At 45.7% G+C, this 16,227-nt stretch overlaps 1 protein-coding gene across 1 annotated transcript; it reads left to right on the top strand.

The window, feature by feature from the left end:
* The first annotated feature begins 944 nt into the window (after positions 1-944).
* Positions 945-13,288, top strand: LOC125449170 (zinc finger protein 84-like). The gene is made up of 2 exons (XM_048524849.2): positions 945-2,654; positions 10,290-13,288. Exons 1-2 carry the CDS (start codon positions 1,946-1,948, stop codon positions 10,952-10,954), a joined length of 1,374 nt encoding a protein of 457 aa, XP_048380806.1. The 5' UTR covers positions 945-1,945; the 3' UTR covers positions 10,955-13,288.
* The last annotated feature ends 2,939 nt before the right edge of the window (positions 13,289-16,227 follow it).

Below are 16,227 nucleotides of genomic sequence, written 5' to 3'. Positions count from 1 at the left end.
TCATTTGAGACTTCAAGTCATCTCTATTTGTTTGGAAATCTATTTATTCCACTCAAATGATAGGTAGTGCTCATCAGAAACAAGAACCAACTCTGCTTGAAATTCAATGGCATTACCATCGCTGAATTCCTCAATTATCAACATCCTGGTGACTTACATCTTTAAATCATGCAAGCTAGGCCAAAATTTATTGCCTTTCTCTAGTTGCCCTCGAGGTGATGATTGGTGCTGAGCTGACTTCTTGAAACACTGAAATTTAATTTTTATAAGTAGACCCACAATGCCATTAGGGAGGAAGTTCCAGTTTGCAGAAGTTTGAACAGGAGTAGCCTTGGATAATCAGCCATATTCGTGCTCAGTGGCAAAGCGTTGAACAGCCTGCTCCTGTTCCTATTTCCTATGTTTCTATGTAAGTCAGGAGTATCACGGAATATGCTTCACTTGCCTGGATGAGTCCAGCTCCGACAACGTTCAAGAAGCTTGGCACCATCCAGGACAAAGCAGAAAGAAACATGAGGAAGCAGAAACCAGCAAGCTGCTCATGTTATAGACTTGGGAACATACCTGAAATAGGTTTTATTGTTGCGTGCTCTCAAGGAGTACAGTGAAGAATTTACAATGTCACCATTTACTGTGTCATCTTTAAGTACATAATATTAGGTAAATAGTAGAAGAATGAAGAAATAAGTTTAAAAGTTCCTCCAGTGTTGCTAGGTCAAACTCGTGGACATAGAGCAGCAGCTCACCATCCCCTTCTCAAGGACAACTAGAAATGGACAACAAAACACAGTGTGGAGTTGGAGGAACACAGCAGGCCAGGCAGCAGGAAAGTTGATGTTTCAGGTCGGGACCCTTCTTCAGAAAATTCTTCCTGCTGCCCCGGTGCTGCCTGGCCTGCTGTGTTCCTCCAGCTCCACACTGTGTTATCTCTGACTCCAGCATCTGCCATTCTTACTATGACTAGAAATGGACAAACTCTGGCCCTGTCTGCGCATACTCCAGATCACGAAGGGGCTCGGGTGATTGACAGCAGACGCTGACCAATAGGAAGAGGGAGCGCCGGTTGAAGTTCCCCGGGTGCTCCAACCAATCGAACGGAGCGTTCGGCCTCTGTGGCCGCGACTTCTTTCCACGCATGCGCAGATTTATCGTGCCCGCCCAGCGATCCGAAGAGCGGCTGCTGAAGGAGAAAGGAGACGGTGGAAGGCGAGATAACGGCGAGTTCAGGAGAGAGTGGAGCTGGAGCGCAGTCTGGCAGGTTTCGTAAACGTTTGATGCAGGTCTCTAGATGCGAATTAGAAGCTCACTGTCCCGTATTCGGTCCCCGTGCGGTGAATCGGCTGCGAGTTTTCAGCGGGGCTAGGCCTGGATTGAGCGCCGTCATCTTTATTCGGGGCGCCGTTCAAGCACACGTCCGTGAGGTAGCCATCTTTATAGGGGGCAAAGGGCTGGTTCACTTGCGTGGATTTACATGCAGCAAAGACAAACGTGAGCAAATGTTCAAGGAGGAGTGTTTTTGGACCAATTTGCAGCTGTTTGCGAACAAGTGAGGAAAAATACTGCCTCTAGACTGAAATATTTAAGCATTATTATCCTGGACGACGATTTTTGGAAATCCTTCCTATTGGGTATTGAAAATAAATAATTTATACACAGAAAATTCAAATTGAAATTCTCGTCACCATCATCTGACAGAGTCTCTTGATTCATCTGAATAATCTTGAACTTTGTGGAAGCGGAAATAATTACCTGGACCCTCTTAGAGAAAAGATCTTAGACAATAGCATAGCTGGGAAATCACCACGACACTCACACCCAAAGGAGGGTGTTCTGGTGCACTGACTGTGAGCAGAACTTTAATGTTGCGTGGCCTAAGAAAATCATCACAGCATTTACACTGTGGTAAAACTGCAGTGTAGATAAGTCTTCAGTTCGATTATCTAACATGGACCGACAAAAGGACGTAAGCGCTATAGAGAAACCATGGAAATGTGGGGACTGTGGGAAGGGATTCAGTTACCCATCCAAGCTGGAAGCCCACCGACGTAGTCACACTGGAGAGAGACCATTCACCTGCTCTGACTGTGGGAAGGGGTTCACTCAGCTATCCACTCTGCTGTCACATCAGCGAGTTCATACTGGGGATAAACCGTTCACCTGCTCTGTGTGTGGCAAGGGATTCGCCAAGTCATCCACCCTCACTGAGCACCAGCGGGTTCACACCGGAGAGAGGCCGTTCATTTGCTCTCACTGTGGGAAGAGATTCGGACGATCATCCAACCTCACTGAGCATCTCCGTATTCATACAGGGGACAGGCCGTTCACCTGTCCTGTGTGTGGGAAGGGATTCACTTGTTTAACTAATCTGACATCACATCAGCTTATTCACACCGATAAGAGACCCTTTCAATGTTCTGACTGTGACTCCAGCTTTAAAAGCACAAGGGACCTGCTGACACACCAACGTAGTCACACTGGGGAGAAGCCCTTCATCTGCTCAGACTGTGGGAAGGGATTCACTCACACGTCCAACCTGCTGGCACACCAGCGACGCCACACCGGAGAGAGGCCCTTCAGCTGCTCCAAGTGTGGGAAGCGGTTTCGCCGTTCATCCGACGTTCTGAGTCACCAGCGAGCTCACATGGGCAGGATGCGTTCGGCTGCTCTGTTTGTGGGGGGGGACATCGCTCAGTCACCCACCTCCTGACACAACAGTGAGTTCAACTTGGGAAGAGACCATGCTCCTGCTCTGAATGTGGGAAGGAACTGACTTAATAGGGCAACATGCTGATGAACCAGTGAGTTCATACTGATGGGAGACTGTTCGTTTTCTCAGTCTGTTAGATGCTCAGTCATTGTACCTTCTGAGACAGCAAGTGCACAATACGAAAACAAAGCAGTAATTGCATTTTGCTTTTAGTCACATTCAGGACTGAATCATCTTAGAATCCCTACAGTGTGGAAGCAGGCTATTTGGCCCATTGAGTCCACACCGACCCATCTCCCTACCTTATCCCTGCATTTCCCATGGATAACCTACCTAGCCTGCACATCCCTGGATGCTGTGGGCAATTTAGTGTGGCCACTCTGCCTAACCTGCACATCTGTGGAGTGGGAGGAAACTGGAGCACCCAGAGGAAACACACACAGACACAGGGAGAATGTGCAAACTCCACACAGACAGTTGCCTAGGGATGGCATTGAACCTGGGTCGCTGGTGCTGCGAATTATTTTCATTGGGGTTTATTTCAGATGTTTGAAAGGAACTCCAGCCCAGCACGAGTGTCAGTTTTCTGGAGAAAATTTAAATTGATCAATAATGTGTTACGTATACATTATGCCCAATTTTTTTCTTTTAAGGGCTCTAAAAGCAATCCAAGTTCAACTGCAAACAGTAACTCTGCTTGGGCTGATAAGTGATAAGTAATATTTGTGCCACAAAAATGCCAGGCAATGATCATCTCCAACAAGAGACAGTCTAACCACGTCATGTCTTGTCATTCAATGGTCATACAATTCCTGAATTTTCCCCACTGTTGAAATCTCCAGGATTACCACTGACCAGATGTTAAAATTGGACTTGCCGTGGAAATGTGGTGTTGCAGGGTCTGGTCAGAGGCTGGGAATCCTGCAGTGAGTAACTTGCCTCCTGACTCCCCAGACTTTGTCCACTATCTACAAGGCATAATTCAGGAGTGCAATAGAGTACTCTTCTTACCTGCGTGAATGCAGCTCCATCAATGCCGAAGAAGCTTGCCCCATCCAGGGTGAAGCATCTTGCTTGATTGGCACCACACCCACATCCATACACTCCATTGGCACGCAGCAGCAACAGTGTGTGCAAGATACAGTGCAGAAATTCCCCAAGGCTCCTTAGACAGCACCCTCCAAACCCACAGTGACAACTATCCACAAGGATAGGGTCACCCGATATACTGCCTGCAAGTTCCTCTCCAATCCACTCACCAGCTTCCAGTTTCACTGGGTCAAAATCCTGGAATTACCTCCCCCTGAACTGCATTGTGCATTAACACCCCAGAACTGACTACGACATTTCACAAAGGTAGGTCACTATCATTTAATGTTGAGCAATAAATGGACCTCCCAAATTTTCAATTTAATGTTGACTTTGCTCTTTGTGAACCTTCTCTGCAGCCGTAACATTGTGCTCCCCACTCTGTCCTGTCCCCCTACTGCACTTTGTATGGTGTGATCTGCCTGTACTGCATGCGAAACAAAACTTTTCATCATACGTAGGTACGTAACCATCGTAAATCACATTTAAAAATGTGCTGATCTAGCCAGCGAAGCCCACATCTTGTCAGTAAGAAAGGAAAAGTAGTGGTTGAATCCACTGAAATAGAACAGGCAAGCTGAGGAAGCCTTAAGAAGAAAAGGCCAGGCCCAGAAACTGGAATTCAAGTCAAGAGATGAAACTGTTGCTGTTATTCAAAAATAACATTGATTGACCCTATGCCATCCAGCCTGGGATGAGCAGAGGTATGCCATTGTGGTGTCACCCGTGGAATTTGGCTGGAGATGAAACCAGCTGAGAGAAAGAGAAGGGCTTAAATATCCCCTGAGCCATAGAGATGTATGACATGAAAACAGACCCTTCAGTCCAACGCGTCCATGCTGACCAGATACCTTAAATTAATCTAGTTCCATTTCTAGCATTTGGCCCACATCCCTCTAAATGCTGAAGAGGAGAGCGTTTATATGACTTTGTGCCTGAGAATGATCACTAAAATCTGAATAGAGTTTTGTGCCAATTCATAAGATTGACTCCATTGTATCTGCCATTTGACGTGTAAGTTAGATTGTAACTCACGACAATTTGCCTGTCAATATGTGTTTTCCAGATGTTAATTCGTGTTATGTTTTAAGGATATTTAGCGTTTGTCTGATTGGTTTTTGGATAGTAAAAAATACATCTGTTTAATGCCATGGAATCTTATAATTGCTTTATCATATTTAATAGCAAATAGCCTGGATTTCAAGTTTGTCTATATTAAAAGATGTTATTGATATTTACCAGGTTCATAATGCAGTGTAAAAGTGAAAAGGACTGTAGGCGCTGGAAATCAGAAACAAATGCAGAAATTGCTGGAAAAGCTCAGTAGGTCTACCAGCATCTGTAAAATCAGAGTTAACATTAATCCACTGCTGAAGAACGGTCACTGGACTCAATATTAACTCTGATTTCTCTCCAGAGATGTTGCCAGACCTGCTGAGCTTTTCTAGCAATTTCTGCGTTTGTGGGTAATAATGTGTAATTTGTTACATTCCTTTTGTGCAGTAAGTGCACTAGAATATATTTTCTCAGTGGTGTGTGTGTGTGTCTTTCCAGCTATTTCATCCATGCTACGCTGTAAAGTAGTTCCTTACGGTCATTTCTTCTTCCAGGTAAAAGACAGATGACAGTCTGATCCAGTGGGTCAAGTGACCTCTGTCAGATTGTGACATGATGTTTGGTGGTGTTGTTGAGCAGTAAAAGTAGGATGAAAGTTCCCAATGACTGGGAATCCAGGCCATGGTAAATGTACAAGAATAGAGGGTGTCGGCCATTTAGGATAGCAATGAGGGAAAATTTAGAATCCTAGAGCTTTGCGGTGTGGAAATAGACCCTTCGGTCCAAGTCTTCCATGCCAAGCAGATATCCTAAGTTAATTTTGTCCCATTTGCAAGCATTTGACCCATATCCCTCTAAACCCTTCCTGTACGTGTACCTACAGATGCTTTCTAAATGTTTTAATTGTACCAGTCTTCACCACCACCCGTGGTAGTTCATTACAAACACGCACCACCCGCTGCATAAAACTGGTGCTGCTTTAGTTCCTTTTAAATCTTGTCCCTCTGACCTTAAGCTCTTGTCCTCTAGTTTTAGACTCCCCTATTCTGCAGAAAAGACCTTGGCTATTCACCCTATCCATGCCTGTCAAGATTTTATAAACCTCTATAGAGTCACCCCTCAGCCTCTGATGAAAACTAGCCTCAGCCTACTCTGCCTCTCCCAAAAGCACAAACCCACTAACCCTGGCAACATCCTTGTAAATGTTTTCTGAACCCCTTCAAGTTTTACAACATCTTTCCTGTATCAGGAAACTAGAATTGCACTCAGTATTCCAAAAGTAGCATAACCAATGTCCTACACAGATGCGACATAACCTTCCAACTCTTATACTCAGTGCACTGATCAATAAAGGCAAGAATTGAAAACGCCTTCTCCACTACCCTGTCTACCTGCAGCTCCACTTTCAAGGAACTGTGAACCTGCACCTCAAGGTCTCTTCATTTGGCCACACTCCCCAGGACCTTACCGTGTGTCTAAGTCCTGCCCTGATTTGCCTTTCCAAATTGCAGCACTTCATATTTATCTAAATCAAATTCCATGCTTTTACGCCGAAGTAACCCTCTTCGCTGTCCACCAGTAATTTTGGTGTCATCGACAAACGTACTAACCATACTTCCTCTATTACGTAATGCAGAGATTAGTAAGCCGATGGAGTTTCTGTCACAGAAAGTGGTTGAGGCCAAAGCGTTGAATATTTTCAAGGAGGAGTTAGTTACAGAACTTTGGACTGCAGAAACCCCTAAGTTATAGGGAGAAAGTAGGAATGGGGTACCGAGTTGGATGATCAGCTGTAATCATATTGAATGGTGGAACCAGCTTGAAGGGCTGAATGGTTTATATCTGCTGTGAAGCTAAATGCAAAGGTTACTACTTTAGTTTTAGAATGGCCATTCATAAAGTGGAGTTTGGGACCTCGGGTGTGGTTGTGACCTCCAAGGCTTCATTAGCCACCATGGTGGTTGGAGCCGAGTCCATAACAACCGAGGTTGGATAGACAAGCACAGCTGCCACCATCTCCATCACAATCTGTGCACCTTTGGTAACGTTTTCAACTAACAAGTAGCATTCTCATGATCTTCCACTTTTCCCTTCAGTTCTCCTCCTCGGGAGGCACTGACTGTTCAGTTTCACAGTCCCACATTGCTGTCCCCAGTGAGTCAGCCAGCTCATTCTTTGTGCCTGGGAGGTGATGACCGAATAGTACTATTGCTGGATTGTTAATCTGGTTTCAAAACCTGCCACGGCAGATGATGGAATTTGAATTCAAGAAATATCTGGAATCAAGAGTCTAATGATGATTGCGAATACATTGTTGATTGTTGAAAAAACCCATCTAGTTCACAAATGTGAGATAACAAGGTGTGGAGCTGGATGAACACAGCAGGCCAAGCAGCATCAGAGGAGCGGGAAAGCTGACGTTTCAGGCTTAGACCCTTCTTCAGAAATCATTTTACACCTTGTTATCTCAGGTTCTTCAGCATCTGCAGTTCCTACTATCTCTAGTTCACAAATGTCCTTTTGTGGAAGGACACTGCCCTCCTTACCTGGTCTGACCTCCACGTGACTCCTGACTCTCAGCAATGTCGTTGATTCAACTGCCCTGTGGGCAATTAGGGATGAGCAATAAATGCTGTCTAGCCAGAAATGCCCCCATCCTGTGAATGAATAAAAGAATTCTTTACGACTGGACTTAACAAATTCTTTTCTCAGGAGTGGGGTCCCTCACATTCAAATCCAGTGACTACTCACGTCCTTTAATCGCACCAGGTGACTGTGCACCGCATTTCCAATCTTCATCCTTGTTTCGTACAGTTGTGGTTTTCGGTACCCATTGCACAATATGGCTGTAGCACCCACAAGACACTGCGCCAGTGAAACCGCTCTATCTGCCACTCAGACAGTGGCCCGGAACCGCACATGTGGAAGTGGGGTGTAGCTCTTCGTATCTTCATTGATGAGCTACACTATTGTCCAATGGAAAACGTTGGAGGACCGGAAGTGAGTCGGTCTTCCAGCCAATCAGAACTCCCTTATTGTCTGAATGCGGAGGTTGGATGCTTCTGTTGCCTCTCCTCTCTGAATGAAGGTGGAGCGTCACCCAGATTGAATGTTCTTCCTCTGTGAGCATAGCACTGTTTTATTTTTCCACTTTCCATTTCTTTCCTCATTCCAGATTTAAATTGCTGAGTTGCAAGAAGGGAAATGAATTCGGGGAGGGTGCACACTAAGGTTGGTCCAGGTCTCCTGTTCTGGGAAAGACGTTGACACCCTTCACTCCTTCAGCTTGACACTTTTATTTGGTTAAAAGAATGGCGTCTTTTTCTAACGTTCAAAGCTAAAAGGGGTGGTTCCCACGAATGAGCTGACATGTAATGAGGCTTTAAATCAATACTAAGATATGCCTCATTGTGCTGTATTATACATATTTGATATCATTCAATTATAACATCTGTGTTATTGTTTCTACTCTTGAATGAGATTTGTTTGGAAATTCTATATTTCAAAGATGGACTCGTTATGGTACTGGAATCCATTCAGTAACCTGAATCTGTCCTGACTCTTAAGCAATCCAGTTGCTCTCATTCCCTCTCTGTATACCCGTCACCAGAGAGTTCATTTCCCTCAACTGCTCATCAAATTTTATTTTGAAATTATTGTTGAAACTTTTTAGTTTTAAGTCAATTGTTGCAAATAATTGTTGCCACTTTTACCACCCTCATATAGATTCATAGCCATAAAGCCATACAGCATGGAAACAGACCCTTTGGTCCAACAGGCCATGCTGAACATAATCCCAGAATAAAATAGTTCCACCTGCCAGCTCCTGGCCCATATCCCTTATCTCTGTGTCTTTTAAATGTTGTCACTGTGCCCACATTCACCAGTTCCACAGGAATTTCATTCCACATGCGAACCACCCTCAGTGTTAGAAAAAAATTCCTCTCGAGTCTTTTTAAAATCACCCTCCTCTCACCTTAAAAACGTGCACCCTAGTCTTGAAATCCCCCATCTTCGGGAAAAGACAGGTACAATTAACCCTATCTCTACCTCTCATGATTTTATATACCTCTTTCAGGTCACCTGTCAACCTCCTAAACTCCAGTGAAAAATGTCCCAGCCTTTCTTTCCAACTCAAACCTTTCATAACAGGCAACAAGCTGGTAACTCTCTTCTGAACCCTCTCTAGTTTACTAATATCCTTTCCATTGCTGAGTGACCAGAACTGGACTCAGTACTCCAGAAGACGCCTCACCAATGTCCTATACAAGCTCAACATGGTATCTTAACTCTTACACTCAAACTTGTGAGAAATGAAGGCAAGCGTGCTGAATGCCTGTAACCACCCTGTTTATAAGTGAGGCAAACTTGAAAGAACTATGGACCTGAAACCCTAGGCCCAACTGTTCTACAACACTACCCAATGCCCTACCATTAATTGTATGGCCTGCCTCTTTATATTGTACCAAAATGCAATACCTCACGTTTATCCAGCTTGAACTCGTTCTGCCATTTTTCAACCTATTGATCCATTTGATCAAGATCCCTTTGTGATCTTAGAAAACCTTCTTCACTATGTAGTGAGTTCCAATGCATGCCTAATCATCTTCCTGACAACCCCCCTCCCCCCAGGTCTTTAATCAAGTGGTACAGTTCTGTAAATTGTACATTTTTAGTCCAGTAATCGGCATGTATTTCTCAGCGAACAAGCTATAGCATTGAGCTTAAGCATTATCAGACTTTTCCTCATTGGGGTATATCAGTAATATAAACCAGCAACACTAATTCTTGCATGGATTCAATATTTTAACTCAATAAATTAGTTACATAGTGAAGTGTATGTGGCTTCCAATAATCATTTTGATCAGGCCCTAAAGAACCTGTTTGGTACTTTCGGCCAGACAGTACACAAGCATAGAATGATATAGTCCAGAAGAGGCACCTCAGCCCATCGAGTCTGTACCAACAGTGAGCAGAAATCTTGTCAGTAAGCATGAAATATCAACTTTAGAAGATTTCATTTTTTTTTATCTTGCACAGACAGTGATGACGTTTTAAACCTGCTTTTACAGGATGTTTGAAGGGGACGATTTGTCGGAAGGAATCTGAAACTAACATCACGACAAGATCTGACAGAATCGCACGATTCCTCGGGATCTGAACGATGTAGGCTTTAAGCTGTGAAAGAAGAAGTGATCCACTGTTCAGTCTGCATCGAGGTTTTAAAAGTCGGTGTGAATGGAAAAGGATGGTGACACTCAGACCTGAGTAAGAATGTTTCAGTGCCAGTGAAAACCTTGAACTAGTTGAACAGCCTGGAAAAATATTGTGCAATTTACAGCAGAGGGAAACCAGATGCACGTTCTGGGTGTGGGCAAGTTTTGAACTGACTGGTAAACCCGGAGAGACAATGAGAACGCTGTCAGCATGAATAAATCCTGGAAATGTGGGGACTGTGGGAAGGGCTTCTGTTCTCCATCTGCAGTTGAGATTCATCAGCGCAGTCACACGGGGGAGAGGCCATTCACCTGCTCGGTGTGCGAGAAAGGATTCAGCGCTCTCTCCAATCTGCTGAGACACCGGCAAGTCCATGCTGTGGAGAGGCCATTCACCTGCTCCGAGTGTGGGAAGGGATTCACCGATATATCCACCCTGCTGACGCACCAGCGAGTTCACACCCAGGACAGGCCATTCCCTTGCTCTGACTGTGGGAAGGGATTCGCCGATTCAACCAGCCTGCTGAGACACAAGCGGGTTCACACCGGGGAGCGGCCGTTCACTTGCTGTGAGTGCGGGAAAGGATTTACTCAGTCGTCCACCCTGCTCACTCATCAGCGGATTCACACCGGGGAGAGGCCGTTCGTTTGTTCTAAGTGCGGGAAGCGATTCACTCGGTTGTTCAACCTGCAAACACACCAGCGAGTTCACACGGGGGAGAGGCCGTTCACCTGCTCCGAGTGTGGGAAGGAGTTCACTCAGTCATCCAACCTGCTGCTACACCAACGGATTCACACTGGGGCGAGGCCGTTCAGCTGCTTGCAGTGTGGGAAGGAATTCACTCGATTGTCCAGCCTACAGAGACACCAGGGAGTTCACAAATGATAGCAGGAGTGCGTTATGCTGTTATTGCCGCTGCTAATCACATCCAGGGCTGAACCACGCTCATTCTGACAGTGGGTGCCCTGGGAGGGTTTCGCTCTGGCCGCGCTCTCCTCTTTGCTGCTAGTGGCTTGATGTCTCAAAGTTCATCTGATTCACTGAATGAAACGAAGGTTAGGAAGATAAAAGTTTGCATTTCACTTTCTCCAATAGTTGGCATGGAGCTGGCCGCATCGTTTTGTTTAAACCGTGTCGATACTTCTCACAGGAAGTACTTGTAGATTTGTAAAGTTTGCACCTTGTTTGTCGTCGCCAAGGGGAAAGGAAAACAGAAGGCTTGCTGAGCTTGGAACTGGAGGAGGAACTCTCCAGCGGCCGTCTCAATGAAAGGCAGAGAGTCTTGTGGCAGAAAGCTGTCACACGTGGGACAGATGAATGAGGTATAGGAGGGCCAATCCAACACTTTGAGACTGCGTCACCATGTGAGAAGATCGTGATTGATCTGTTTGACAGGAACATGGAATGGAGATTACAAAAAGCTGGTGCAGAAGATAGAACTGGCTCAATAGAATTGTTATATTTTCACTGTCATAGAGTGGGATATTGAAAGGCAAACTTTGGAGATCAAGAAAGAGAAGGATTTGAATAAAAACGAGGGGCATAATTTTTACACAGGGTGGTTTGTGCTTGGAATGGAGCTCCGGAGGAAGTGGTGGATGTCGGAACTATTACACTGAAAAGACACTTAGATAAGTACATGAATAGGAAAGGTTTGGAGGGATATGGGCCAGGAGCAGTCAGGGTTGACTAGTTTAGTGTGGCTTTATGTTCAGCATGGACTGGTTGGACCAAAGAGTCTGTTTCTGGGTTGCATGACTACAAGTCAATCCGAAACATGAGCGGAAATTGCTGGGGAAGCTCAGCAAGTCTGGCAGCATTTGTGGAGAGAAATCAGTTAGTGTTTCAGGTCGAATGCCCGTTCCTTAGAACTTGCTGAGCTTTTCCAGCATTCCTGATTTTGTTTTCTGATTACAACATCCTTTCGGTTTTTTATTGTATAAGTAAATCGGTGTTGGTAAAAATGTCTTGTGTTTCTCCAGAGAATGTCCTGCCAGACAGGGAAACTTGTGAGAAATTCTAATACATTCAAATGCATTTACCATGAAAAATAGATGTGAGGGATTCTGAGGAATTCATATTTTCAGGGAAGTCACTCCATGCAAGAAAGGCAAGAAAGATTTGTATTTCAGCTCAGCTGCAACCTTTTTGGAAAAGCTTTGAACCTCTCTCCAGAAAAAAAGTCTGTGTCAAAGTTGCTAGTTGGACCATAGCTGGAATACTGTGAACAGTTTTGGACCTCTTATCTTTGGAGAGATATACTGGCATTGGAGGCAGCTTCCAAAGAACAATGAACAATATGGCATGGAAACAGGCCGGTTGGCCCACTCGGCCTGTGTCGACACATTTTGCCCATCCATACGAAAACTGTCTTCACTTTCAAGATCCATATCCCTTTATTCCCTTCCTATTCACGTGTTCGTCCAGGTGCTCCTTGAATGCGGCTTTTTTGCCTGCTTCCACCATTTACTCTGGCAGCGTATTCCAGGCACTGACCACCCTCTGTGTTAAAAATGTGCCTTGCAGATCTCTTTTACAGTCCCCCCGCCTCGCACCTTGAACCCCTGTGTCGCCTGCTAATTGACCCCTCCACCGTGAGAGAAAGCCTCAGACTTTCCACTCTATCCATACCGCTCGCAATCTTATAAACTCCTATCAGGTCACCCCTTCCACCTCCCTGTGGTACAGTGAAAACAAACCCAGCCTATCCAACGTTTCTTCATAGCTGAACTCCCGTACAGCAGGCAACATCCTGGTAAACCATTTCTGTATCCTTTCCAAAGCGTCCGCATCCTTCTGGTAGTGTGACCAGAATGTACGCAATATTCCAAGTGTGGCCTAAAGTTCGATAAAGCTGCAGCATCCTCATACTGAATGTTGCTTCCAATGAAGGCATGCATGCCATAGGCTTTTTGGTGACTACCGGACCTACCTGCATTGCCACTGTCAATGATGTGTGGACCTGCACATCCAGATCACACCGCACATCAATGCTCCCAGGGGTTCTGCTGCTCCCTGTCTAATTTCAACATCATAGAATCCTTACAGTGTGGAAACAGACCCTCCAGCCCAACAAGTCCACACTGACCCTCAGAGCATCCCACCCAGAACCACCTCCCCCCCAATCTAGTCATTCCCGAACACTACGGGTAATTTAGCCTGAGAGATAATGGGAACTGCAGATGCTGGAGAATCCAAGACAACAAAATGTGAGGCTGGATGAACACAGCAGGCCAAGCAGCATCTCAGGAGCACAAAAGCTGACGTTTCGGGCCTAGACCCTTCATCAGATGAAGGGTCTAGGCCCGAAATGTCAGCTTTTGTGCTCCTGAGATGCTGCTTGGCCTGCTGTGTTCATCCAGCCTCACATTTTGTTGTCTTGGGTAATTTAGCCTGGCCAATCCAGCTGACCTGCATATCTTTGGACTGCGGGAGGAAACCGGAGCACCTAGAGGAAACCCCACCCGGACACGGGGAGAACAGGCAAACTCCACACAGACAGTTGTGCAAGGTTGGAATCGAACCCAGATTCCACTTCCTTCTCATCATCAGTGTAAAGAATGCACTACACCCTCTAGTGGAAGGAGATGCTCTCTGTGTATGTGTGTCGGCCTGTGTGTGTGTGTGTGTGTGTGTGTGTGAGTGTGTGTGTGTGTGAGAGAGAGAGAGAGAGCGAGAGCGAAACAGAGAAAATGATTGTGAGAGAGAAAGGCAGAGAAAGATTGTGATGTCAGACAGATCCCAGCTGAATGAATTATGTAATGAGCTATCGATATTGCTCTTCATTGTGAAAATGTTGTACAAAACAGAAATAAATATTCACTTTTTTATTTCAAAAATATATTCAAAAAAATTTCTATATATACATTGTCAGAAGAGCAGTTCAGTTCAGAACAGTTACATAACAAGCAAATAAGCAAACATTGGACTTTGACTCTATCCAAAAGAACCAAAGACCACTCTTACACATACAATACTAATATTTATGTGTATTTGACGCACTAGGAGTGTCTGAGAACTGAATGCCTCCCCCCCCCACCCCGGCCCCATTTACCTTCACCAGGAAGACCTCAGACACTGGTTTTTCTCCAGTGCACCTTTGCCACAGCTCCCCCAAGCTTTAGTGTCTCCTTCAGAAAATAGTGCTGAACCTTAGAATGTGCCAGTCTGTAACACTTGGCCAAGGCCAACTCCTTGCTCAGAAAGACCAACAAGCTTCAGCAGACCATAGAGGGTCTTTCACTGAGTTGATGGTCCCCCAGTCATGGTTGGTGTTTTTCTTAGAGGATGACCCGGAGAAGAAAATGTAGAATACAGAGTCGCGCGTCACGGAGCTGCTTAGGACAAACTTGGACAAAGCGACTGCACCTTAAGGCACATTTCAGAAGGAGATCTGAGACAGTCTCAAACCCCCCACAGCCACTTCAAGGGGCAGCAAGTGCTGGTGCAGACTGACTGGGCACATGTAAAGGATCTAACAGGTAGTGCCCTCCTCACGACCAACCAAGCGATGCTCCGGTGCTTGTTAGAAAATGTTGGTGATCAGGCATTCTGCCAAATGACTTTGCTGGTCTGCTCAGTGAACCACACAACAGGATCCATCCTCCTTTTCCATCAGAGTCTGGAGGACGCTCTGTGCTGACTACTTCCTGATGGACACGTGGCCAAAGGTGTTCTTCTTTGCAAATTTCTCGTTGAAGGACAGGTGATACGGAACAGTCCAAAGACTTGGAGTCTTCCGTGGCAGCGAGGCTGGTCCCATCCTTCGTGACACCGGGGACAGGTAGAACCTCAGTATTTAGTGGTGCTTGGTGTTTGGTTACTGAGGGTCTGCGTACAGCCTGATGCAACCGAATCCATAGGTGGCCAAAATGAGAAGGGGAACGTTGGGCACGCTCTTCATGCCCTTATCCAGGGTTGTGGACATAGAGCTCCTGCAGATATGGCCAGGCTTCAAGATGAATTGGAAAATGGCTGGGGTGACTGAAATGGCGGAGTTTTAGGGAGTGGCCCAGATCTGCACCATGTCCAGTGACAGACAGAGTACCTTGTACCTGATGACCAGGCTTTTTACTCCAATGGAGAGGGAGTGTTGCTCCCACGAGATCAGTCCTTGCTTCACTTTGGCAATGCACTCCTGCCAAGCTTTTGCACATGCCCCAGCCCCTCCGGACCACGTTCCTAGCACCTTTAGGCTAATCTGCCCTGATGGTGAAGAGAATGAAAGATCAGTTGGCCCAGTTTGTATCTCAATTTACCTTGGCTCCAGAGGCCAGTTCAAACTGGTCACGGATGCTCATGAGCCTGTGCACAGATGGTGGATCTGAGCAGAAAATGGTAATGTACAGAGAGGTTTTGACCTGCAGGCCTCCGCTGTTTGGAATATTAACTCCTCTCAGGCTCGCTTTATTCCTGATGAACTCAGCCAACAGCTCTATAAACATGCAACCAGGACAGGAGAGATTGGGCAGCCCTGCCTGACTCTAGATCTGCTCTTGATTCCCATCCATTGATTCCATCTGCAATAACAACATTAGTGTACGACAGTTGGATCCGGTTCCAGATTCCCTCCCCAAAGCTCGTTTTGGAGAGTAAGTCCCACATGTACGTGTGTGATTTCACCTCAAAGGCCTTCTCCTGGTCCAGACTGATGAGACAGGCATCCATCTCCATTTTCTGCATGTAGGCAATCGCTAACGGGATTTTGTGGTCTGCAATCAGCCATGGCATTGTCTGTCAGCCGCTAACTTACCCGCTCGGAGTTAGTAAGAACTGCTGATGCTGGAGTCAGAGACAACACAGTAGGCCAGACAGCATCAAAGGAGCAGGTAAGTTGAGTTTTTGTGTCAGAATCAGAAGGGTTCTGAGCCGAAGCATCAACTTTCCTGCTCCTCTGATGCCTCCTGAGTCCCTCCTACTCCACACTGTGTTATCTCTACTTTCCTCGCTCTCCCTGTTCCGCGTCTCATTGAGGGAGATGATATCTTTTCTCATGAATTCATACACGTACCTCTGCAACTTCAACAAGAAGGCAGCTCTGAGTGAGGTGTGAAGCAGGCATTATTCAAGCTGTTTCCTCGGACAATATTTATCCCCGGTCCTCAAGAGAACTTCGTGGACAATTACTTACACCTCTGTACTTGCAATCTGATAATGTT

This window comes from Stegostoma tigrinum, chromosome 43 (genome assembly GCF_030684315.1).
Source record: "Stegostoma tigrinum isolate sSteTig4 chromosome 43, sSteTig4.hap1, whole genome shotgun sequence".
NCBI classification, from domain to species: domain Eukaryota; kingdom Metazoa; phylum Chordata; class Chondrichthyes; order Orectolobiformes; family Stegostomatidae; genus Stegostoma; species Stegostoma tigrinum.
This window is presented reverse-complemented; position numbering and strand designations above follow the sequence as displayed.